This window comes from Malaclemys terrapin, chromosome 5 (assembly GCF_027887155.1).
Source record: "Malaclemys terrapin pileata isolate rMalTer1 chromosome 5, rMalTer1.hap1, whole genome shotgun sequence".
Taxonomy (NCBI): domain Eukaryota; kingdom Metazoa; phylum Chordata; order Testudines; family Emydidae; genus Malaclemys; species Malaclemys terrapin.
This window is the reverse complement of record NC_071509.1, coordinates 87,200,361-87,227,440: the sequence shown is the minus strand read 5'-3', so window position 1 is coordinate 87,227,440 and position 27,080 is coordinate 87,200,361. Positions and strand designations below refer to the sequence as shown.

The following is a 27,080-nucleotide window of genomic DNA, read 5'->3' as shown; positions in this document are numbered from 1 at the left end:
TGGTGTACATTTTCTTCAGGTATAGTGAGGAGTTTGGGAATATCATACAACATCCCAAATATACTGCTGTGTTCCTTGAGCGGCATGAAATGTTCTTCAACTGACTGTATTTGACAATCTAGCACCTGAAAGAATTCAACTTTGAATTGTTTTTTGGGGTCTCTTATGGGATCATCCCGTGCCTTGTAATCAAAAGGTCTTTTTTTTTGGTGACTCTTGTGTTCTTGAATGGGTGGGAAAATAGCTTCATTGTGAAGTTCCTCTGCCACCTTCTGTGCACTCTTCAGAACGTTTTGAAATCCCTCATCTGACTGGTAAGACTGTAGGTATGACTTTGCTTTGTCCAGTTGTTCTGTTGCTCCAGATATATCAAGGTCAACACCTTGGAGACTCTTGCTTACAACATTTATTTCAAACGGTATGTCATGCCACAACACTAAGCCACACAAAAATTTGAATTTATGTATGTTTCTGGTGATTCCATTTCCCTCTGCCACTGTTCTCTCATGAACACCACCTGTCATAGCATTATCCTCCATAATGGCAACTATGGCATCATCTATCTTCCCAATTTGGTGTTTGATAGGATTTATTGCCTCCACTCAACTTTCCCATCGTGTGGCACTCAGTGTTTCAGTATCAGAGAGGATGTTCCCAGATGTTGCTTCAAAATTTGACATCGATGAGTTGATGCAGAGAAAAAAAAATACATAGATGCTTTGAATTACATTAAAAAATTCACAAAAAGAACAGGAGTACTTGTGGCACCTTAGAGACTAACAAATTTATTAGAGCATAAGCTTTCGTGGACTACAGCCCACTTCTTCGGATGCATATAGAGTGGAATAAATATTGAGGAGATATATATACACACATACAGAGAGCATGAACAGGTGGGAGTTGTCTTACCAACTCTGAGAGGCCAATTAAGTAAGAGAAAAAAAAAACTTTTGAAGTGATAATCAAGATAGCCCAGTACAGACAGTTTGATAAGAAGTGTGAGAATACTTACAAGGGGAGATGGATTCAATGTTTGTAATGGCTCAGCCATTCCCAGTCCTTATTCAATCCTGAGTTGATTGTGTCTAGTGATGGCATATATCACATATAGGTTCCTATCCTTGTAACAAAGCCCGATGCCAACTCTGTCCACATATCTATTCAAGGGACATATTCATAGGACCTAATCACATCAGCCATACCATCAGGGGCTCGTTCACCTGCACATCTACCAATGTGATATATGCCATCATGTGCCAGCAATGCCCCTCTGCCATGTACATTGGCCAAACCGGACAGTCTCTACGCAAAAGAATTAATGGACACAAATCTGACATCAGGAATCATAATACTCAAAAACCAGTGGGAGAACACTTTAACCTGTCTGGCCATTCAATGACACCTGCGGGTGGTTATCTTACAACAGAAAAACTTCAAAAACAGACTCCAACGAGAGACTGCTGAGCTGGAATTGATATGCAAACTAGATATAATCAACTCAGGATTGAATAAGGACTGGGAATGGCTGAGCCATTATAAACATTGAATCTATCTCCCCTTGTAAGTATTCTCACACTTCTTATCAAACTGTCTGTACTGGGCTATCTCGATTATCACTTCAAAAGTTTTTTTTTTCCTCTTACTTAATTGGCCTCTCAGAGTTGGTAAGACAACTCCCACCTGTTCATGCTCTCTGTATGTGTGTATATATATCTCCTCAATATTTATTCCACTCTATATGCATCTGAAGAAGTGGGCTGTAGTCCACGAAAGCTTATGCTCTAATAAATTTGTTAGTCTCTAAGGTGCCACAAGTACTCCTGTTCTTTTTGCGGATACAGACTAACACGGCTGCTACTCTGAAACCTGTAATTAAAAAATTCAGCAGCCTCACTAGAAGCTGATGCTGCATCACTGACCACCAAGTTCAATGAATGGGAACTGCATGGGACAAAAAAAGCTCGAGGCTTTAACTCTCGGATCTGTGTCTGCACTCCTCTGTTCTTTCCTCTCATGTTGGCACCATTATCGTAGTCCTGACCTCTCATGTCAGCTATCGCAATTCTCGTATCTTCCAGCTTTTTAAGAAGCACGTTTATCATACCAGCTCCTGTAGTATCATCAATGTCAATGAATTCTAGAAAATGCTCTCTGACAGTCACCATTGCAGGAACATTTTCACTAGGTTCTGTTGTTGTTACAAAACACACCATTAAAGTCATTTGTTCCGTATGGCTGATGTCAGGTGTGCAGTCCAGAATAACAGAGTGATATCTTGCTGACTTCAGATCTGCCACAATCTTCTGTTTGACTTTTGTTGCCAGAAACTGTATGATCTCCTTTTGAATTGTTTTTCCAAGGTAGTGGTGTGTGTACATTTCTTGGGTGGTGACTCTTCTTAGATGCTCCTGGAGTACAGCATCAAACTCAGCCATCAGCTCCATAATTTTAAGGAAGTTTCCATTGTTTGGCACATACAGCTGATCTGAAGTGCCACGCAGTGCTAGGTTTTGGGTAGCAAGCATTCTCACAATGGCAATGAACTTTTTCAGAACATTTTGCTAGTAAAGGGACTTGGATGCAATCTTCTCTTGATGCTGATCATCTATGGTGGCCTTTAACCTTAGTCTCATCTCAAGCTCTTTCCACCTATGGAATGCTCTAGTGATTTGCTGCCTTCTCATGGCATGCCAGATTTCTAGTTAGATTTTTCCAGTCCTTTGTTCCTGTAGAACCCAATGTGGCTGGAACATTAGACTGGAAGAGTTTGCAACAAAAACAGTATGCAGCGTTCTAGATTTTTGAGTACATAAGCCATGGCCTCTCCACTTTGTCACCATTGGGGATTTCACACCAGTAATGTGTTGGATGGAAACTTCTATTTTCATTGTCTTTGGGGAACATGACATTTTTCACTTGCTGTGGCTCCTCGGGGTGCTAGAGAGGTACATAAGAGGCTCCTCCTCCTCTCTCTCCCTGCAGCTCCTGCTACTTTCTGTTATTTCCTCTCACCTTTTCTCCTGCCTGCCTGTTATGTCTCTTGTGCCCTCCTTCCTCCAGCACAGCACTCCACCATCTCTGTGCATCTAGAGCAGAGAGAATGCATATGCACCAGCAGCAGACACAATTTTCTACACTCTAGGTCCTAGTGGCACCCCCCCGCCCCACAGTCTGGCACCAGAGGCGGCTGCCTCAGTTCGCCTCATGGTAAGGCCAGCCCTGGTAACTCTCAAAAGAAAGGAAAGCTGCTCCCCCTAGGAAGAAATCCTTAGAGAAGGTGGAAGTGGTAACCTCTCTTGCACTCCCCAGAGAATGGTTTTCCCACCTGGATTGCTGAAGCCATTGCTTGTACAAGGAGGTGCAATGGGCACTCATAATTCTCAAATGTCCCCCATTTGAGGGACGTTACTTATTTTGGTCCCAAAGTTACATACATTCCACACAAATTTGGTATGCTGTCACTTACATTGTTGAAAACTATTTAAAGCTATCCAAAATAAAGACTCATGCAACCGAGGTTACAGAAAGAGCTATTTACACTAAAGGAACTAATCCTGTAGAATTTTAATTTTCCTGTCTGAATAAGTTTTTCTGTGTCCCTCATTTTGGGTCAAGGTCCCACACTGAGCCAAAGCCTCAGCTGGTGACATAGGTCCACTGAAGCTGATTGGTACCAGCTAAGGATCTGGCCCACTGTGTCCCATATTTGGGACTTGGCAAGTTGAGAAGTGTGCCTGCCCTAGTGGGATGAATATGGCCTACTTTATTGTACCTCTTTCACAAAACAGGATTCTTAAGAGATAAATATTTGTGTACGCAATCCCAAATTGCACATAAAAGATCTGCAAAAAAATAAACCAGATAAATCATGAACATGAAGAAGGGAACAGACAAGATATACTGTATGGGTCCACCTTAGACTGTTTCCCCAACTTCTGCCACTGCAGATCTACCACATAATGAGGTGAATCCTCAAAGGAAAGGAGATGTGGAATTGTCCCTGTACTCTCTGTGTGCCCAGTGTTCACTCAAGCGGAATATGTGAATGTAGCCTGAGAGCCTCATCTATTGTCAAGGTTTCACTAACAGCTGCTGGGGAGGAAAAACATCAGGAGGTACTGTGTACTTAAAGAAACAGATTAAGATATAGGCACTATAGACTCATGCCAGAACCCCAGGTCCTGGAGTCATACGATTATATCAAAATTGTAACTTTTATTTTAGAAAAAAGCATGTGGCCTTCATTGTTGTAAAGACAAGCTTGAAAACATGACTCAAGTGTTACCAATGCCAGAGTCTGCAGTTAGCCTGAAACAACCAGCTCTGAGAAGAAGAGCCTCATGCATCTCACAACTGGGTGTTAACTTCAAGACCTACTTTTTTGATGGGAGGCATCCTGCCAACACCACCCAGGAGAGTATTTGTGGCAAGAAAATATCACTGCAGAAGTCCTGACCCATCCACCCACCCAGATACACTCTGACTGCTGGGGTAAATACTGGGGAATCCCTGTTGTCTCACCTAGAAAGTGAAGGGGTCCCCATGTGGCTGACCCATGCCACAGGGAAGTCCATATCCTGGTGTGCCTATAGCACAGACCGCCTTAATCCAGTCCTTGTATACCTCTACAAGGGGATCAGTAGTTTGGTTAGGTGATAGTAAGTTAATAAAACAAGTAGGATGTGAGGGATGTTGATAAAGTGGGGTGGTGGTGCGAGGAGAATGTAGCTGTTTAGAGCCTGGGGGGATCGCACCAGTGAGGGGACTTGCAGCTGAACGTGGTGATTACTGGGGTGCCATAGCTTGGAGAAGACACTGATGAGTCAAGCAGAGGATGAAGGGGAAAGGGCTGAGACAGGGTTGGGAAAGCCAGTTGGCGGCTGATAGTGGGCAAGCGCGAGGAAGGGTCAAACATTAGCAAAGGAGCTGGGGTAGGCATTTGGAAGAGGGAACAATGTTCTCATTGTCTTTAAATGTGTACACGTCTGCTCAGACCTAGAGAAATTCACACTATCCTTCCTTATACAAATTGATCTGTCACTTGGCAGTAGCTTATTTGTAGGAATCAGGTCAAGGAAATAATTCCACTGCTAGCTACACTCCTTCTTATAATAAATAAATAATAATAAATGGAGATATCCTATCTCCTAGAACTGGAAGGGACCTTGAAAGGTCATCAAGTCCAGCCCCCTGCCTTCACTAGCAGGACCAAGTACTGATTTTGCCCCAGATCCCTAAGCGGCCCCCTCAAGGATTGAACTCACAACCCTGGGTTTAGCAGGCCAATGCTCAAACCACTGAGCTTCTTAGCCCATCTGTGCTGAGGACATGGATGTCTAGAAGAGGATGTTCAGTGGCTATGAAATCACAACAGTCGTGGAGGAGATAAGTCAATAGGGTTGGAAGGCCATATAGTAACTGTACATTTGTGTATATCTGCTGCAATGCTGAAATACCCACAGAATTTAGTCAACTACTACAAGTACAGCAAAGAAATGGATTTTACTTCATTTTTACTTGAGAGCATGAAATAAAAATGCATTTTATGATAAAATACTATGCATTGCATACTACTTAGCATGACTTTTGGTAATTTCCTTTGCAAGGAAAATGCAAGCACGTTCTATTTTCTCACATTTTGTGTTTGCATATATATAAATGATATAACAAACTGGACTAGACAGGATAATCTATACTGCTAATGTACATTACAGAGGTTTATTTGGTACCTGCATGAGTTTGATTGATGAATTTCCTGCTGACAAAACAAAAGAGCAGAAGGTAGGGTTTATGAGGTTTAGAGTTATTGGAGGGGTTTAAAGTGGGTTTTTAAAAATTTGCTTTGTACAAAAGGTTCTGAGGAAGGCAGACTATTGAAATGCATGAACTTGATGTTGCTAGGTCCATTATAACATCTTTTCAAATAAAGATTGATACTTTTGTACTTTTGGAATCTTGTGGAATGAGTTCATATTCTATGTGCAGTTGAACTGATTAAATTATTGTACAGTTCTCAAAATAAGAGGATATAGCTATTTTCTCTTTGTTTTGAACCACTGAAAAAGAAAATATGAAGTAAAATTAATGGAAGAAAAATCATAATTGAAGTGTTGATTTTGTCATAAATCTCTTCTTAGCCTGTGCTGACCAAGATTACTGATGCCTTTATCTCAACCTCCTGCAACTATATGACTCGAAACATTAAGTGCTTTCTTTGAGCAAGAAAAGCAGCCTCGAACACAAATACATTTCCTTTATCAACTTAGACCTCTCTTTTGCCTCCTGTGATATGGTGGACAAATCTCATACTGGATCAGGGCAAGAAAGGGTTAGTAATCTCCCCTGCACACTAGGGCTAAAGTCAATGTGACCCACAACCCTTGCCAACAATGAGAGAACACTAGTGGGAGGAAATAAAAAAGGCAGAGATCTTGGGTCTGAGACAGAAAGGCTGTGGGATGAGTAGCTCTTAACTAGGCACCTTAGGAGCAGCCAAATCGGACTTGGCTTTAGGTTATCTTCTTATTAATGTATTTGTTTGAATGTCAAATCACAAAATGAGGATGAGTTTTGATCATACACAGTGTCTCTGGACTGCATCTTACAACAGGTGGGGAAAGTTTCCTATTCATACCTATGTTTTCCATAAACTTGGAATTATCTTTGACCGTGATCTTTCCTTCCCCGTATCATTTCCTCCACAACACTGCCTCAAGTGTCAAGCCTCAAGGCTAGGATTTTTTAAAACAGCAGACTGCAAGTGCAAACTCTTACCAGGATAATCACTGGACATAGACTTATGTTAAGACACAGGACAGGATGAATATTTGAGTGAACAGCATTTCTGTTTAGAAAGGCTGGTTCTGAGAACAACATCTCTCTCCCTGGGTCTTAGCAGGTCTGTTGCAGCTGAAAGTCACTTTTTTGTGCAGAAAGCAAGCTCAGTCTATATACCACATAAATCCTCAAAATAGGGCTGAAGTGGTCACCCTGATGTCCTTTGCCGAATAAAATGTTATTTATGGTTGTACATTTGAGAGAGGGAGGCACATCATAATGCATTTGAATCACTTTTTTGTCTATCTTTAATTCTGAATCAACATGAAAGCTTGTAATTTATAAACAAGTTTTTTGCTTGATACTAAAGCACCAAATATAGTAAAACTGTAAATCTGTTCAAACAACACACACATACCCTTATGCTTCAGAGAATAAACCATACCAATTTTATTCACTAAGTATTATATTACTAAAATGTGCTCTCCTAAACTTACAAGTTGTAAGTACATGCAAGGTGAATGATTTTAGCCACTTGAATCCTGTTAACATCAATGACAACTGTATGGCTAAAACCCCACACAATCCTTTGTACATTTAGGAGCTTATGTTTCAGGAACACTAGAGGAAGGTCTCCTCATCCCAATAACAGTCCATAATGATAGGCACTGTGGACAAGATCCACTGCTCAGTTACTCCAATTTTACAGCAATGTGACCCCACTGATTTCAGTAGAGTCCCAACAATATCAAACAAATACATTGAAACACTGGAGAATCTGTCATAATACCTCAATAGGTATACCTTGATGTCCTCTCACAAGGAAGTAGGCAGTGTAGGAATACGATATTAGAAAGACCAAGGTACAAAACAAGATTAAACTAGCTAGAGATATAAAGGGTATCAAGAAAACATTCTATAAATATATTAGACACAAGAGGAAGACCAAGGACAGGAGAGGCCCGTTACTCAATGAGGCAGAGAAATAATAATAGAAAAGTGGAAATGGCAGAAGTGCTAAACGCCATTTCCCCCCCCCCCGTTTTCACCAAAAAGTTTAGTAGTGATTGGATGTCTAACATAGTGAACACCAGTGAAAATGAGGTAGGATCTGAAGCTAAAATTGGGAAAAAACAAGTTAAAAATTAATGACACAAGTCAGACATCTTCAAGTCACCTGGGCCTGATGAAATACATCCTAGAATACTCAAGGAGCTAACTGAGGAGATATCTGAGCCATTAGTGATTATCTTTGAAAAGTCATGGAAGACGGGTGAGATTCCAGAGGACTGGAAAGGGGCAAATATATAAAAAGGGGAATAAGGATAACCTGGGGAATTATAGACCAGTCAGCTTAATTTCAGTACCCGGAAGGATAATGGAGAAAATAATTAAGCAATCAATTTGCAAACACCTAGAAGATAATAAGGTGACAAGTAACAGTCAGCATGGAATTGTCAAGAACAAATCGTGTCAAACCAACCCAATAGCTTTCTTTGACGGGTAGCAAACCTTGTGGATAGGGGGAAAGTGGTAGAGGTAGTATATCTTGACTTTACTAAGGCTTTTGATACAGTCTTGCATGACCTTCTTGTAAACAAACTAGGGAAATACAACCTAGATGGAGCTACTATAAGGGGGATGCATACCTGGTTTGTAAACCATTCCCAGAGACTAGTTATCAGTGATTCACAGTCAAGCTGGAAGAGCATATCAAGTGGGGCCCTGCAGGGACTGGTCCTGGGTCCAGTTCTGTTCAATATCTTCATCAATGATTTAGATAATGGCATAGAGGGTACACATATAAAGATTGTGGACGATACCAAGCTGGGAGGGGCTACAAGTGCTTTGGAGGATGATATGGAGAAATGGTTTGAAGCAGATAGGATGAAATTTAGTAAGGACAAATGCAAAATACTCCACTTAGGAAGGAACAATCAATTGCAGACATACAAAATGGGAAATGACTGCCTAGGAAGGAGTACTGCAGAAATGGATCTGGGGGTCATAGTGGATCACAAGCTATATATGAGTCAATAGTGTAACACTATTGCAAAAAAAGTAAATATCATTCTGGAATGTATTAGCAGGAGTGTTGTAAGCAAGACACAAGAAGTAATTCTTCTACTCTACTCTCTGCTGATATAGCCTCAACTAGAATATTGTGTCTAGCTCTGGACACCACATTTCAGGAAATGTGGACAAACTGGAGAAAGACCAGAGGAGAGAAACAAAAATGATTAAAGGTCTAGAAAACATGACCTATGAGGAAAGATTGAAAAAACTGGGTTTGTTTAGTCTGGAGAAGAGAAGAGAAGACGGTGAGCAGACATGATAACAGTTTTCAAGTACATAAAAGATTGCTACAAGGAAAAGGAAGGAAAATTGTTCTCGTTAACCTCTGAGGACAGGACAAGAAGCAGAAGGGGAAATTTTAGATGGACATTAGGAAAAACTTCTTAACAGTCAGGTAGTTAAGCACTGGAATAAATTGCCTAGTGAAATTATGGAATCTTCATCATTGGAGATTTTTAAGAGCAGGTTAAACACCTGTCATGGATGGACTAGAAGATAATACGTAATACTGCCTTGAATGCAGGGGACTGGACTAGAAGAACTCTTGAGGTCCCTTCCAGTCCTATGATTCTATGATATGAATATATGGTGATAAAGGACACAAAAGTGAGACTCTAAGGTGAGAACTTATGTTGGAAAAATGACTATCCATGTTAACAAAAAGATTACTGCTGCTATCAATATTTTATCAATTTGCTCTTGCAAAAAACATGACAGGAGGATACTAATTTCTACTACTGTAACTTTAAAAACATAAAATACAATTCTGCTTCCAAACCTGCACTTTAAATTGTTGTCAAATTTTATTGGAAATACATTTAATTTGATTTCTGACAATCTAACCCTGTTTAGCCATTTCACAGTCGGTGAGCTGTAAAGATGTTTCTGCCTCATTTCCAGTTCTTGAACATGATTTAGACAATCAACCGCAACATTAGTCAAAGAGATCACTAGCTAATGATTTCTGACAAGCGCTGCAGTAACAGGCTAAGACCCAGACTGGGCAGCAGTATCTGAGGGTATTTTACTGGAGCCAACAATAGGTGCTGGTAGATAGATGATGCAATGTGCACTTAATGCCTCTCATGCACTTCCAGAAAAAGCACATAATTCTGACATGGCAGTAAACAGAATCTTTTTCTAGACATATTATGCAGTTAAAATAAAAACACTGGTGCTTCATGGGCATTTTAATCTGCAATTCAGTAAGAATACTACAAAAGATGTCAAAGAAATTTATATTTTGTTGATTTTTTTAAGGCAGCTCACACTACTACTGTATTTAAAAACATTGGGTCAGATCACAGGAAGGAAAATTTACCAAAATATTCCATCCTGGAGTTTCCTTTCATTTCTTCTGTTTTGCGGTGGGGTTTGAACCCCACACAGAAGAAAAGGGAGCTGGTCTCCAAACCTTTTGGAGGTGACAGGATCTTCCAAAGGCAGTGTCACCAAAACAGAGGACCTATGCCTCCACATTGTCTTTGAGGCTTTCTGCTGCAACCGCTCCTATAACCCTATTAAAGCAGAGGTTCCACACAACAGAAGGTCTCTCCAGGAAAATTACTGCAACCCAAAGCTGCATCAATTTTTCTTCAGATTTTCAGAGGGCTGGGAGTGATATATGTCCTTCTGACCCTGGTTTGCTCCGTTCTTATGTATTGTGATTGATCCAGGCCAGTTGGGTACAACAAAGTAGTCGAAGGCAGATATACTGGCCACTGGATTAGCAGTTTTCTGTTCCCTGACTGACCAGAGCAGGGGCTGCTCCAGGCTAATGAGAACACCTGACTCCAATTAACCTGCAAAGAGTCAGGTGAGGCCATTAAGGTAATGTGAACACCTGACTCTAATTAAGGCCCTTTTTGATACTATAAAAGGACTCACTCCAGTCAGGCTAAGGAGAGCAAGTACAGTTGAAGGGCTGGTTAATGAAGACACCCTCAAGTCATTGGTAAGGGAGCCCTAAGGTAAGGGTGAAGAAGGGAGAAGGAGGAGAGCTGTGGGGAAGTGGCCCAGGGAAATGTAGCAACTCTGGCAATGAAAGGTTGACTGCCAACAGCTGCTACCATTAGGGTCCCTGGGCCGGAACCTGGAGTAGAGGGTGGGCCTGGGTTCCCCCCAACCCACCACTACAGGAACACCTCCTGGGAGGGGAAGACAAGCCCCTGTCAGGACAAGAGGCTAAACTGTTTTAGTATTAGGCCATCGGAGCAACAGAGACTGTGAGGGTTCTCTCACCAACCTCCTTGCTGGCTTATGATGAAAAGGGCTCAGTAGACTGTATTCCTGGTCCTAGAGAGAGAAGGGCTATGTGGAGGGTTGCAGTGAGCCTCTAAAGCTAGCATAAACTGCCTGGAAGCGCGAGGACAAGGTTGGAGCTCTACCACAGTATGAAATGCCCTCTAAATGTGGATCAACAGGACATAAACTGTCTCACTATACTGAGCAAGCAACCAATCAAGCTCCTTTTATTTTATTTACTAAGTATACTTCTAATATTTAATTTTCAATATTATTTTTCTGTTTTCTGGAGCCAAATCTTATGATCCTTACTCTGTTTTCACCCAGTCCCTACATATGTAATTTGTGTGTGTGTGTGTATCCATTTCATCTATCAGTTTTTACACTGATTGGTTAAGTGTCTACATGCCTACAGATCTACCTGAGTAAGGGCTAAGCAAAATCTGAGTATGGGTTTTATGACGTGGCTCCTGCTGAATGATTACATGGACTTAATTGCAAAAGTCTTACATGGAAGAAGTCAAAAAGCAAACAGAGATTATTTTTAATGTACTTATTATGGTAGAGCCCGCAGGCCCCAATAAGGATCAAGGCCCCATTCCTCTAGACATTGTACAAACAAGTGTGAAGATACAGTTCCTGCCCCCAAAGAACTAGCAATCTAACACCCAAATCCTGAAAACATTTATGCACGTGAGTAATGTAAAGCATGTGAGTAGGCACATTGAAACCATGTGTTTCAAGCTATTAATGTGCATATGTGCTTGCAGGATTAATGCCTTGGAAAGAAGAAGAATATTCCACAAATCTCTTGCTGACACACAATGTATATTACATAATGTATCTTTCGTATAATGTAATGTATATATTTTGGCAGAATGGATTCAAATTGATAGGATGTAATTACAAGTAATTTAGCATCAAAACTTATTTCAAGGGGTGACATAAAACTCCCACTGACTTCAATGGGGCCAAGATTTCACCTCATATGCTTAGCATTTTGCTGCACACAACATTCATTAGGTGATTAAATAAAGGTTAATTATGGTCACTTTTCCCCTCTAATATTTTGTTATTGATACTCCTCCTTATGCTTCTTTCTTCATCAGTACTACTGTTCCTTCTCATAATTTTCTGTGCTGTAATCAGCACTAACAGTAACTCTTAATTCTGATTCTATTTCTGCATTGGATGTATCAGTTCAGTCATTTATAAAATAGTCATTTTATAATCTCCCTTACTGAACCTCATATAAGGTCTGACTCAATACAAAAATATTCCAACCAGTTCCCTTAGTGCAGAAGTCTATACATGCCTCAAAAAATCCCAGACATCCTAGTATAGTATTTTTGTACAATTTGAAATCTTCATTGCATGAGCCATTACTACAGCAAAGGTTGTTGTAACCCTAATTTAGAACTGGAATGTAATGTTTTCAAAACCAGCCACTTCGGACATATTTCTTCGAAATAAAACATGGTATAACCGTCTGGAGGGAAGAAACTTCATCTGTTATCCTTTAACACTGATATAAGAGGAAAAAACAATTTATGTATCCTTTCCATCCTGACAGATGTGACAATGGCTACAAACACTATGCCTGCCAAGAGCTTTTATCAAGTATGTTATAACAACTAGTAATAAGTGTAAATAATAAATGGCTACGATCTTATGGGAAACAGTGGCAATACTAAACAATTTTTGGTGCTTGCTGATGGGGGTCTGCTAGTCTTGGAATTCCCTGGCTTCCCAGTAGACTTTTGGCCTGACAATAAACAACAGTTTAATACTTTATCTAATCCCAGCCAGGAGGTGAGTTCAACAGCAAGCTTTTGCAGATGTTCACATCCAATAATTTATCCATAATTGATGAAACAGGGAGGTCAGATGTAATGGTTGCTACTATTCCAGCAACAAATAAATGGTTATTGACAAAACAAGCCAGTGTGGCGCTGAGTGCTGAGCAGTGACAAGCATGAAACAGTGCTGAGACAGAGGTAGTGATAAGAATACAGCCCTTCATTTTGAAAGTGCCTGAATATGATGTGTGGCGTAAGGGCCACGCTGACACATAGGCAGATGGAGGTGCTTTCCTTGTAAAGGAAAAATGAGATTCCTCAAGTACATACAAGACGAAGTCAGACAGAGGCAGAGAAGGAAACAGTGAGAGAGGGGTGGACAAGACTGGGGACTTGGGTAAGTACAAATGCATGAACTGTTCAGAAATGCCTTTGTAGAGCAACACTGTGATCCAGATGTCTGAATTGCTTTTATCACATAGCTATGTCAACACTAATATACCTGGCTGTCAAATTGCTGTAGCCTCCTAAGACCCTAATATCATAGTGTATGCATGTACATGCTTCAGTGCCCATAACTCCTTACCTCTGAGTTTCTATCAATATTCTGCCTAACGCTTACTTATATCTTTATTTCTATCCATAAAAATGTGTTTATACAATAAAAATCTTCCTAAATAAAAAAACCCAATCAAAAATACAAAGTTGCATTGTATAGAGAGGAAAAAAAAATTGGAAATAAGCTAGGAAAGCATTTAATAAAATTTAAAATGTAATTTAAAGAATCTAATTTCTCTGTGCAGATATGAAAGTTAAAGGCAAAGTTCTAATTCAATAGGAAACCTTGCATTTTTTGTACATCTTAACCTATATACGAAATATACCGAATAGATTAATAGACTATATTTTTATTGACTGAATAAAACTTGAGTCATTTACATGCAAATAAAGAGTTTAAATCAATTCTGCGCATCCATTTCAATGCTAAAAGATAATAATTTTACAATGTTTACTGTGTAATGTTCTACTATGAAAAACAGTAGAATGAAATGGTGGCCATTATTGCTATAAGTAGTCGTAAAAAGATTTCAGAAAGAAATATTTTAAATATTAATATTACTAAAATCACTTAAAGCACTAAGGAATGTTAAATCGATTTATTTAGATGTACAATTTACTTCACACTTTGCTACCAATTCTTTTGATCAGCTCTAAAATAATATAAAAGCTGAAAGTAAAACAGCAAAACAAACTGCTGCTAGCAATGCCACAGCAAGCTTTAGGGTTTTATAGTATAAATTGGCATATTGCAATGTTCTAGCTTTTCAAGTTATTCATCTGTCAAACAATAAATGTTTAAATTCTTTAAGTCTAGACAGTAGACCTTCCCCCTCACTCTTGTATAGCTGTTATGATTCCAATCCAGCAAAAACTTTAAGCTTGTGCTTAAATACATGAGTAATCCCACTGAAGTCAATGGAATTACTCACGTGCTGAAATTTAAGACCATGTCTCAGTAAATGAATTGCTGAACTGGGGGCCTGATTTATAATAATTTAAGAAACTAATCATTATAACAGTTTGTTCATATTCAATTATAATATTCTTTTAAAATGCCTGCTCTTTTCATGTTAGATATATGTGCTATGGAAAATGTTTGAAATCAAACTAAAAAGCCTCCTCAGAATTTAACGATATTTGCATTTCATTAAGAAATTGAAATTTGCCTTATTTTCATGAAAATCCACATACTGTTTTGAAGTTTTCACACAAAGTCAATTTCAGTTAAATTAAGGTGGATTTGCAACAAAAACGTACAAATTCATGGGGTTTGTATGATTTTTGGTGCAAATCCTCCATTTCTCAAAACATGCAAAAAGCTCAGTTTTTGTGGGTATCTAATCACCTGAGAAATGAAGTGTACAATTTTTCACAAAAACATTTCCAGATCTTTCTCAGCCCTGCACACCAGAGTTCTTACATTTCTGCTTTTTAATAAAAAGATTGAGCACTAAACTCACTCTTATATAGTTTTGTATTTAATTTTACTTTTTTATCCTATGAGAATGACACAGATTGAAACAGTGTCTGGAAATGGAAGCGTGGTGATTTTTAACTAACTGCACCAGAGAACAGTTTCACCATAAGTGGCAGAAAATGTCCCTTAATGTACCTATTTTGACCCATGGAAGGAAACAATTGAGATTTCAAAAGCCTCAAATGGGACAAAATGGCTTAATTGTGGCTTTAAACTGCTACAAGCTCTGCGTAAGGGGCATGGTATAAAGGGCACACACAATTTGGCTCCTGACTCCCACCGTGATAATAGGGGATGGGGAAAACGTAATCTGCGCCAGCCTTATACTTAGCAATGATTACATCTTCTGCTGCACTGGCTGACGCATAGGGTTTGTCTTCACCACAAATGAAAGGAAAATTCTTAACATGGGTTAGCTAAACTGTGTTAAGTAACTTGGGCTGAAACAGCAGTGAAGACACAGCATGGGAATAGGAGGGCTCCATATACTTTCTCGCTCCCTTGCACGTCAGAATAGCTGGTGTTATGATTGTGCCTTCAATGATCAAACACAACAGGCAGTTTGATATTACAGCTATGTGAACCTTCTGCAAGGAAAGTGAAAACCAAGTAAAACTCTAATAGCTTCATGTTCAAACATGAAAGCTAAACCAGCTACATTTTGTGAAAATTATTTAGATTGCAAAGAATCTTTCACTGATTATCAGGAACAAATTTTTATTATTTATTTCCAGTTTGGTAGCACGAAGGAACCCAGCCATGGTCCTTTACTGTCTTTGCATAACTATTAATTCTTTGTGTGCATGTTTTGTAGTTTCATAATAAAACTTGACAATCAAAAATCTTGTGTACAATAACTATGTGAAGTCTAGGCAATCATATGCAATGCATAAAGGTTAATGAAACTCTAGGTTTGGAAACTTAAAGCAAAATTGCACAGATGTGACACTCACAAATAACAAAGCCAGCAAGTTTCACACAACATTATCTGATATCGAGAAATATTCAGTCTTTTAAACTTCCTGACACCTGTTCATTGTGCCGATTCCCCTACTGCCTGTGACACAAATTCCCCAACAACAGATACTGATGGTCATGTAAACATGTTTATGCTGAAAGGTTTATTTATTTTAGATTAATCTATCAGGATAGGTGGCCAAGACTATAGCTCATCATCTTTTTAGTCTGGGGAAGGGGGGAAATGGGGGCTTAAGTGATCAGAACTGAGAACTAAAAGAGACATGAGTCTCCTACTCTTGAGAAGCAACCCTGAGACAAAAAAGTCAGGCAATTAACTGTAAGAAGGGATGTTTATAAATGCTATTATTTTCTGCTGTATCAAGGCTTTCCAAAAGCATGATAATTTTCTGATCTAGTAACATGCTTTCAGTATATTCTATTTTTCTTGTTTCCCCTGGCATAATATTTTTATGTTAATTCTAATTTTTTTAACTGCATCACTTTTAAGGGGGTTTCCCCTCAGAGGGCATGTTACCCAAGAGAAATCCAGTCCATTAGTGATGGAGCTATTCTGACACCATTAGCTGAGCAAACAGGAAAGCATTTTAACCACAGACCCCAAAGGAAAACCACTGTTTTGCTCCAAGACAAACAAGGTGGGAGGCAGTATCACTAAGATGCAAATTTGGGTGTCATAGGTGAGCACTGAAGGGAAAAAATGTCATGACATTTTAGAGAAAGGGCACTCTATTCAGTTCCACTCCATGCTACCTCAACCCTCTGTTCCCATCCCTCTTCAGGGATCTCTGTAATGAGAAACTTCTTAGAGATGAAGATGCTTCTCTAAAACAAAGCAATCAATGAAATCCCTCATGGTACTGGTAAATGCCTAGCACCACCCAAATCCAAATTAAAAAATTAGATTTTCTTTCCAGATGAAGATTGGAGGAAGCTGAACAAATTAACTGAATGTTCAGGTTTCATGTGGTGACCCTGGCAACAATCATCTCTTCCCTGAAGTTGTAGGACTGGTTCAAGACTCTCAGCCTGAGAGATTCATAATTACACATTTCACTCAGGGTAATACAGAGAAGCTTTTTTGTGGGCAATGATCACTACCAATACAAGTGCCCCTATTTCCTTTTGCTACGACTCTTCAAATCTTCAGCAAATGCCTGGTAATGGTGGCACACCTCATAAATGTGTAAACCTTAAAAACTTTTAAATATTTGGACAACTGTCTCATCAACCCCGGATTTACACAAAGAGACTCTTCTGACCTATATGTACTGTGCTCCCTCAGTTCACATCAATCAGAAGTGCTCCTTCACTCAGATGCAAAGTTCCCCCCACAAAAAACAGACAGACACACTCCAGAGGAGGAACACCACTGCTTTCCCTTAAAGAATTACCGATATTCAAAAACAATCAGAATGCAGAGTCTAGGTATGATCAGATCTTATCTAATGTTTCTAGGCTATATGGCCTTCTGCATCCATGTGACTCCATTTGCCAAATTTCCTACAATCTTGATTAAGTATCAATTATAGAACTGGAAGGGACAGACCACTGCTGATAATACTTTAGCAAATTCAAAAATCCTCCATGCAGTGGACAATATCTTATAATTTCCTTTGGGAGTTCCAGTTTGCTAAGCATCTCTATGTGTAGTGATAGGAACGGATACCTCAAACCTAAATTTAGGAAAACATCTAGACAAAACTTGACCTGAAGTTCAGACTTCTCATCAATATATTTGAGAATCAAGCAATATATCTGACAGCAAAATGTTTTCTTCCTTGCTACAAGGGATCAGTGGTACAGACAGTAGCAGACAATACTGGGGCTATTTATTATCTTGAATGAGAAGGGAAAGCAGCTCATTTCCGTAAAGGTAAAATCACTTTGAGAATGGTGCATACCTAATCAGGTGTATCTTGTGATCTTGTAGAACTTCCCCCTAGCAGGTAAAAAATCGTTCAGATACCACGGTGATGGGCATGACAAACATGATTAGAAAAATTCATTATATAGCAGTGTACACATTAATTTTACGGCCACCTGCTTCATATGTACCCATTTATATTCTAATTGACTATGTGAGCTGAAGTGAAATTTTCATTTGATTCTGATATACAGGTTAGTGTATCATACTACTTTGGGAATCCTCTTTGATTACTTTAATGGAATCATTTAAGATGTTAAGAAAACTTAGGGTCATAGAGTTTAAGATATAGCCTATAGGGCTTGCCTATATCTCTTTTCTTATTGGCTTCTTTTCTTATGGGTTTGATTATTTGTTTTATTATAATAGGGTAAAACAGGTTTATAGGAGTATTTTTGGCTGTAACTCAAGGGACCTACAGGCCACATCCTGTATGTTGAGCTAAGGCAAAGTTAGCATATATATGCTTGGGACCTTTCACCTAGATAAGTGGTGAGGATCTAAAGCATAAGGTCCATATATGGTTGCAACCCTTAACATAGATAGATAAAGGATGCCTTGGAGCAGGCGGATATGGGGGGGGGGGGCTCCCTAAGTTCATACCCTCTTTAAACTTATCAGGTACACCACAAAGAAGTTGGAAATAACCAAAATAACCACTTCGGCCAGAAATAAAAAATGTGAGAATAAGCTAATGTCATTAATATGTAGGTATACATCATCAATATGTACAAATGTACCAGCCTCTGGAGTAAGTGTATCCCAACCTTTCTGTATGTGAGGAAACTAAGTTTGGACATAAAAGGAGGGCTCAAGTGTTCAAGCTCTATACGAGGGGTGACCCACCATGCCAAGTAGGCTTCTTATTTCTTTATTATCCTTTTGTTTATTAGTCTATTAGTTCTCAATTGTAAGTTTTAAGTCAGTTAGTTAAGTAAAATTCTAAGTTAGCTTATTTAGTCTTTTATAGCTCTCAGTTCTTTAGTTTCTCCTAAGCTCCTAAGTTCTTGAGTAGGAGGTCACTCAAGAACTGAGCAACCTGGATTGAACTCTTTTGGCATGCCAGAGGCAAGGCTAGTCCTTTGTCTTTTACCACCAGATTATCAAGGAAGGGTTTGAGTATATTAATCAAAAGTTTATAGTGCATAATATCACATGTACATCTAGAACAACATTGTTGCCTTTGTAACTCTGATTATTTTACCATTTAATTACTATATCATTTATCTCAATAAAAATCTTTAAGGCTACATTTGTCTAAGTGTGAGCATCCTTGTCTTACATTCCGAGAGTCCTTGCAAACTCTGTGTAGCCTGATTCTGGGACAAGAATCTTATCTTCTGATCAGATCAACTGGTGAGTTTATAACCCATATTATCTAAAATAACAATATTAACCTCCTAAAATCAGGAACAAAGGACAGGGGAACCATAGATCATCTAATCTGAACTGTATAAAACAGGCCACCAACACCACTCAGCACCCATACACTAAAACCACCCACTGAAATAAATCCAAAATATTATAAACCACAGGAGACTAGATTATTATGTGCCACAGACAGAACAAGAAGTACTGAGGTTCACCAGTCCCTAAGGAAATGATTAAATGAGATATACTCAGCTTATCCTGGCACGTGACCTGCACCCACATGGTGCAGAAGAAAGCAAAACAAAAACAAAAATAAACCACCCTAAGTTCACTGCCAATCTGACCTGAGGGAAAGTCCTTCATGATGCCACGTATAGTGATCAGTCAGATCCTGAGCATGTCATCAAGAAGCAGCCAGGCAAGCCCCTGAGAGAAAGAATGCTCAGACACCTCAGAGCCCTGGTACATTCTGTCCAATGTCCCTTTTCCAACCATGTCCATCTCTGATGCTTCAGAGGAAGGAGTTTAAGAAACCCTCCCAGAATACACTGGGGGAAAAATTCCTTCCTGCCCCTTGCTGGTGGCCAGCTGAAACTCTGAAGCATCAGCTTTAAGAACATAAGTATTATAAGTTTTAATCATGGGTGTGATATTGTGCCATAAATTATCATGTTTCTTTTTGCAGTGTTGAATGTCACAGTCCTTATATTATTGTACATTAAAACATACCTTATATGGAATATAGAATTTAATATCCATTTTATAAGGATTTTATTTCTGAGTGGTCCCTATTGTGAATGCTTAGACAAGAAATGTACATAATGTACACTGTGATTTTCAAGGGGAGTTAAGGTAAGAGAGTTAGGCATGTGACTATAATTGAAAGTCAAATCGGGTGCCCAACTCCTTAAGGCACTTTTGAAAATCCAGCCATAAAATCTACATTAACTTTAAAAAACCATGTCAAATATGCAATAAGATACTTTGCCATATACAAGATTTCTAATTAAAATATTTGTAACAAATATTTGGTTAGCAATACAATTTTGAAGAGAAGCATCTATAGCAAGACCTACTGTCAAGTTAGTCTAGACAGCAACCAGCTAACCTTTTCACGGCAAAATCCACAGTAGACTTTTATATTTTAGACATTTATACTTTTTTCCAAGCATGGCAAAAGTAATTAGACACAATTATAAACCGGACATTGCCTGACACACAAAAATACCACAAAGATGTTAAATGGAGTTAAGTCTCAATCTTGCAAAGACTTACGTATTTAACTCTACACACTTGAATAGTTCCACTAAGCTCAGGTCTGGTTTACACTACAGAGTTAGGTCGAGGTAAGGCAGTTTACATTGACCTAACTCTGTTAGTGTCTAGACTAAAATATTCTCCCACCTATGTATCTCTCCCACTACACCAACCTAATAACTGCACCTCTGCCGGAGGTGTAGCGCTTAGGTCAATGTAGTTGGGTCAACACAGTGTCAGTATAGACACTGTGTTGCTTACATCAACTGTTGCTGCCTTTCAGAAGCCATCTCACAATGTCCTACAGTGACAGTTAAATCGCTGCAAGCACGCCTGGTGAGGACACACACCACCGACACAAGGAGCGTAGTGCAGACATGCAAAAGCAATTTAATTACTGCAGTGGCTGTACATTGAGGTAACTTAGGTTAACTTAATATTATAGTGTAGACTTGCCCTCAGTCTTTGCAAAACTGAGGTTACACATGCCAAATAAATAACACTGGTCTATAATTTTTGAGAAGTCGTCTGCTTCAGAGATAAAATGTGCTATTTATTATGTATTTTGATGTGCTGAATTCAAATATGACAATTAAAACAACTGAGTGGCTACTGTTTCTAAAATATTTAAGTTTTTACATTTTATGTCTATGTATATTGTGTAGATAATAGAGTTTTAATCATAAATTGTAAACCTAGGTCTTTTCACGTGTTTATGGTTGCTTTACATGATAATATTTCACCTGTCCTGTTTATGTAACACTTTAAAAATCAGCAAAAGGGTTATATAAATAAAATTTATTATGAAACAAAAGCCAAAAAACTATTATGTACATAGTTTAGTCCTATTCAGTATCTACTCAGCGCTTCTTGGCTTGTCTCTTGTATTCATTAAATGGAGCATCTCTTGTCACTGTCCAGCAATAGTCTGCAAGCATTGATGGGCTCCATTTGCCCTGATAACGTTTCTCCATTGTTGCAATGTCCTGGTGAAATCACTCGCCGTGCTCATCGCTCACTGCTCTGCAGTTCGGTGGAACAAAATCTAGATGAGAGTGCAAAAAATTTATTTTTAGTGACATGTTGCAACCAAGGCTTTTGTATGCCTTGAGGAGGTTTTCCACCAACAACCTGTAGTTGTCTGCCTTGTTGTTTCTGATAAAATTTATTGCCACTAACTGGAAGGCTTTCCATGACGTCTTTTCCTTGCTACGCAGTGCATGGTCAAATGTATCATCTCAAAGAAGTTCACGAATCTGAGGACCAACAAAGACACCTTCCTTTATCTTAGCTTGACTTAACCTTGGAAATTTTCCACGGAGGTACTTGAAAGCTGCTTGTGTTTTGTCAATGGCCTTGACAAAGTTCTTCATCAGACCCAGCTTGATGTGTAAGGGTGGTAACAAAATCTTCCTTGATTCAACACGTGGTGGATGCTGAACACTTTTCCTCCCAGGCTCCAATGACTGTCGAAGTGGCCAGTCTTTCTTGATGTAGTGGGAATCTCTTGCACGACTATACCATTTGCAGAGAAAACAGCAGTACTTTGTGTATCCAGTCTGCAGACCAAGCAAGAGAGCAACAACTTTCAAATCGCCACAGAGCTGCCACTGATGTTGGTCATAGTTTATGCACCTCAAAAGTTGTTTCATGTTGTCATAGGTTTCCTTCATATGGACTGCATGACCAACTGGAATTGATGGCAAAACATTGCCATTATGCAGTAAAACAGCTTTAAGACTCGTCTTCGATGAATCAATGAACAGTCTCCACTCATCTGGATCGTGAACGATGTTGAGGGCTGCCATCACACCATCGATGTTGTTGCAGGCTACAAGATCACCTTCCATGAAGAAGAATGGGACAAGATCCTTTTGACGGTCACGGAACATGGAAACCCTAACATCACCTGCCAGGAGATTCCACTGCTGTAGTTTGGAACCCAACAGCTCTGCCTTACTCTTGGGTAGTTCCAAATCCCTGACAAGGTCATTCAGTTCACCTTGTGTTATGAGGTGTGATTCAGAGGAGGACGATGGGAGAAAATGTGGGTCCTGTGACATTGATGGTTCAGGACCAGAAGTTTCATCCTCTTCCTCGTCTGACTCAAGTGAGAATGATTCTGGTGCATCAGGAACCGGCAGTCCTTCTCTGTGGAGTACTGGGCATATAGCTGATGGAATGTTTGGATAATGCACAGTCCACTTTTTCTTCTTTGACACACCTTTCCCAACTGGAGGCACCATGCAGAAGTAACAATTGCTGGTATGATCTGTTGGCTCTCTCCAAATCATTGGCACTGTAAAAGGCATAGATTTCCTTTTCCTGTTCAACCACTGGTGAAGATTTGTTGCACAAGTGTTGCAGCATATGTGTGGGGCCCACCTCTTGTCCTGATCTCCAATTTTGCAGCCAAAATAAAGGTGATAGGCTTTCTTAACCATAGTGGTTATACTGCGCTTTTGTGATGCAAAAGTCACTTCACCACAAACATAGCAGAAGTTATCTGCACTGTTCACACAAGTACGAGGCATCTCTGCTCACTTTGGCTAAACAGAAATGTGTCCCTTTGCAAAATCAAACACTGACAAATAGGAGAGCATGACACTGTATGATTTCTAGAGCTGATATAGGGCAATTTGTTCAGCAGAGTGATGTAAGCTTCGTTATGATTGCATCATCCATGACTTCTAGGAATAACACGATGCAATTCATATCATGTATGACGCAATACCAGCTTCAGATTGCATCATTCATTGTTTTGCCTAAAAAGCAAGTACTGTCCAAACCCAGTCATAGATTTATTCATAGATCCAGTCAAAGATGTATTTTAGTCATTTCTGGTTTAAATTGAGATCCCTTCCCTTTATAACTCACTTATCCTCCGCCATTCCCAAGTCAAGGGTTGTATATACTGACCCAATAGCATATCTTGAAAACTAGAGCCAATCAACAATTTTAAGCATCATTTTCGTTCTCAGTGACCCAGAATTAGTAAAGTTTGACTATATTTATTTCAGAAGCATTTTGGCTGTAGAGCAGTGTAATTTATCAACAATTAATCAGGTTATTTACTACATGCTTAGCAATACAAAATTCTATTCACTGAAAATATTCCATTCTCTAGACAAAGAGGCTATATTTTTGATATAACAGATTGTAGCTTCATAATTTCAACCTTTTAATTATGTGTCAGATAATGAATATTTTGAACATATGCTTCTCCACTTTGTTAGAAGAGATAATGAAAGAGAAACAAGTTTATATGCATACTGGTGTGTGTGCGCATGTTGGGGGAAGGGAGTGACACACTAAATAGCAAAAGGAACCAAATGGCAACAATTTGAGGAAATGGTATCTGTAACAGCTGTTCCTTTTAGATTCCCCTAGAAGAAGACTGCCTGAGGTGGGCCACAGCACAAAAGGATAAAGAAGATGAAAACTCTGATGCAAAGCAGGAAAATAACTGCTGAGACCCCTGAGTCTACACTCAAATAGTCCCAAGCTGAGTGGCAAGACCTCTTTAGCATGCTACAGAAGCTGGTGATGAACTACACATTACCATGAAGCAAACTGGCTCCTAGCAGTATTGTTTGTATGTTATGTGTAATGATAAGCAGTAGTCCTCTGGGAACAGGATGCAATGATTTCATCTCTGTAAGCATCTGAGCTCCCCTTGGATACAGAGACCATTAAATTGAGAACAGAAGGGTAAATTTTAGGCAATGATTTCTAATTGTAGAGCAAAGAAAATTTGTGCTCAATGGCACCGAAACCATTGATATTTTCCTGTTGTATATATTGATCCCAGTTGAGGATGAAAAGAATGCATGAAATAAAATACTACCTATTTCTTTTCTCATTCTCATGTGGGTTCGTGTTTTTTGTGTGTGTGAAAACTAACCTATTTTTCTAAATGCAAGTCTTCTCAGTTTATGTAAAGAGTTGATCTCACAATTTTATACAACATTCATAAGTTAAACTCTATTTAATATGTTTATTTTAATTAGCACACAAGTGATGAAAATATTAATAAGTAAGGATACTTAAAGTATTTTATGATCCACCCTAGTGAACCCCATTTACATTCTGTACTGTATAGGGAATGTTTCATATTTAACAAAAAAAGGCAAATTTTGTTTTCTACCATCTGTCAGTTGTTTTTATCTGTTGATTAAAAACTATTATAAAACACACTAATATATAAAGCTGAGCATCTTAACTGAAAGAACAGATTCCAGCATCCTCCAAAAAAGCAATTATTTGACCCAGGGTCAAAAAGCCACAGGTTAGTAAATGGTCACCTGGTTTCTAACCTTTCTGTTTTAAGAAAAAATAATGCAAGAGATGGTGATGAGAAAACTCTGTCTGACAATATCATAGTCCTCAGATAATCTTGGGCTGCTTTCAAGTATGGTTTTGGCCTTTGAATGGAATGAAGACTGTGCTTGTCTTGTTGGTCAAGGAGCTTCTCCTGGTCATGAACAAATCAAGTGTCCATGCCGAATTCTTTATCTCTATTACCAGTCTTTCTGGTCATTGTTCCCATAGCTCTCAGACACCTGTTAATGCAGCAGCAGGAAGGAAAGAAAACTTGGAGTGTTTGTGGTCAAAAACTTGTGGACATGCAGAAAAATTTCAGCACAAGGAATTCTAGTCTAATCTATTATTCCAGAACCTGGAAAAGGCCCAAAAAATCCCTCTCTCCTTTGCCACTGCAACCACTAAATCTCACTCTGTAAAGTATTCTGGATCAGAAACTGCTCTTTCAATCTGAAATGCCTTCATTCAACTTCACAACCCAGAACCTCTGAGTGTGAGGATTTATCAGCCTATTCACATTGATCATCTGCAGTATCAAGGTAAGCTTCTCTGAACACCAGAAAGCACACGTCTATAACATATAACATGACACCTTCTTTTCCACAGTTCAGTCAATCTGCATGTAAGAAAATCCAAGAAGCATTGAAGAATCATGAAAAAGATAATAGAAAGTTTCTGGAACATCAAGTTATCAATCCCTCCTTTGAAGAGGGAATCCATCATCAACTATAAGCATACACTAAACAAGCTGATACTGAAGAAATCATTGCTCAACTCAACCAACTTCAACTATTATCCGGTTTCCAGTGTTCAATTTTTGAGCAAGTTAATAAAATAAACTAGTGAAGAGTCCTCTCCACGAAACATGTCTGCTGCTAGAACACTGGATCCCTCCAAACTGAGGTTAAGGCTTGGGCATGCACAGAGATGGCACTGGTTATTTTGATGAATGTCCTTTTGTTTGTCCATGGACAAGGACAAAATACATCCATATTCATACTACTGGATCTCCCCATAGCATAGTTACAGTTGATCATTGAATGCTGGTGTATTTCCCTAGAGATACAGCAGTGATTGACAGAAGCATACTCGGTTGTCACTGATCTTTCCTCTAAAACTGATCCAAGAGGCAGAGATGGATTATTGGTCCTGTCCTTCCAGAATTCTCACATGTAGAACTCTTTCCTATCCTATTCACCGTCTATTCCCAGCAGATATTTCATCCAGGAAATTGTAGTAAAATCATAAAATAAATATTAAACAGTAATAAAAACTTTCCTCACTAAAAATAGCAGATCAAAATCTACCTTTATTTAAGGTCACTTAATAGCAAAGCCAAGGTAATTGCTTGCGGACAAATTATAAAATGCATGTTAAGAAACGTTAAGTAAACTCACTATTATTGCTGTCTGTTCTTCTCCAGCAGAATGATAGGCTAGCCCTAAGCAATAGGCAGCTTCTCCTTCCATCTTCTTATCACCTCCTAAAGGGGAGGAGTTGGGTTATAATAACTCTTAGTTCTAAACAAATTACACTACTACTGACAGCTATTGAAAATAACGTACGTCATTTTTTAATAACATATGAAATTTTTCCTTATAGCTTGTCATTTATCACTTTATAACATTGATGTTTTCCATGTTTATCTAGGGCACTTATACTCAATTAAAAATAGCCACAAAATTAGGAAGTACAAATGTTGTCATGAGACAGAGCACACAGTTTGTCATGCTATAAGGTTCTCTACTATGAATTGTTTCACAGCACTGCCACCACCTCTCCAAAGACAGTCACGAAACACCTTACATTTAGAGGGTCAGTACAATATCTTTGTATAGTTATTTAGCTACATACAAAACAAAACTTGGTGCAGCAGAAAGAAGTCAGGGAGACAGTTACAGCTCCCTGATTCTCAGGATAGGTTTCCACACCGGCATAGGCTAGAGCAGCCTGAAAGCTGCTGTAATCTATACTAGCCGGCAATGGTTCCAGGAAATGCTACACAATTGGTGGACAACTGAAGTACAGCACATTTTGGATGTGCCTCTTCCTTATTCCAGAGACTGGAGGTGGCAAATGAGTCAGGTAAGCTAATTTGGCCCCACCGTGAGCTCCCAACAGCTAATGGAATTCTCAGCTGGCCAAAATGGCTGCTTTCTTGGCTCTTTGCACTGCTCCAGCAAAAGAAAACCTGGCCTGTATATTCACTATTCTAATTTATATAAAATAATTTATTCATATCATTTTTTCAAAATTAACCCATCCAGAGTTTGGGGATATATACAAAAAT

General features: G+C 39.0%; 1 protein-coding gene across 3 annotated transcripts in view; it reads right to left on the bottom strand.

The window, feature by feature from the left end:
- The window catches only part of TTC29 (tetratricopeptide repeat domain 29), a 217,945-nt gene that overhangs the window by 98,072 nt on the left and 92,793 nt on the right, over positions 1–27,080 (bottom strand). For all 3 annotated transcript variants that reach the window (XM_054030168.1, XM_054030170.1, XM_054030169.1), the window contains one exon: positions 26,188–26,273. In XM_054030168.1, coding sequence (XP_053886143.1) covers positions 26,188–26,273 — 86 coding nt within the window. The remainder of the gene's footprint in view (positions 1–26,187; positions 26,274–27,080) is intronic.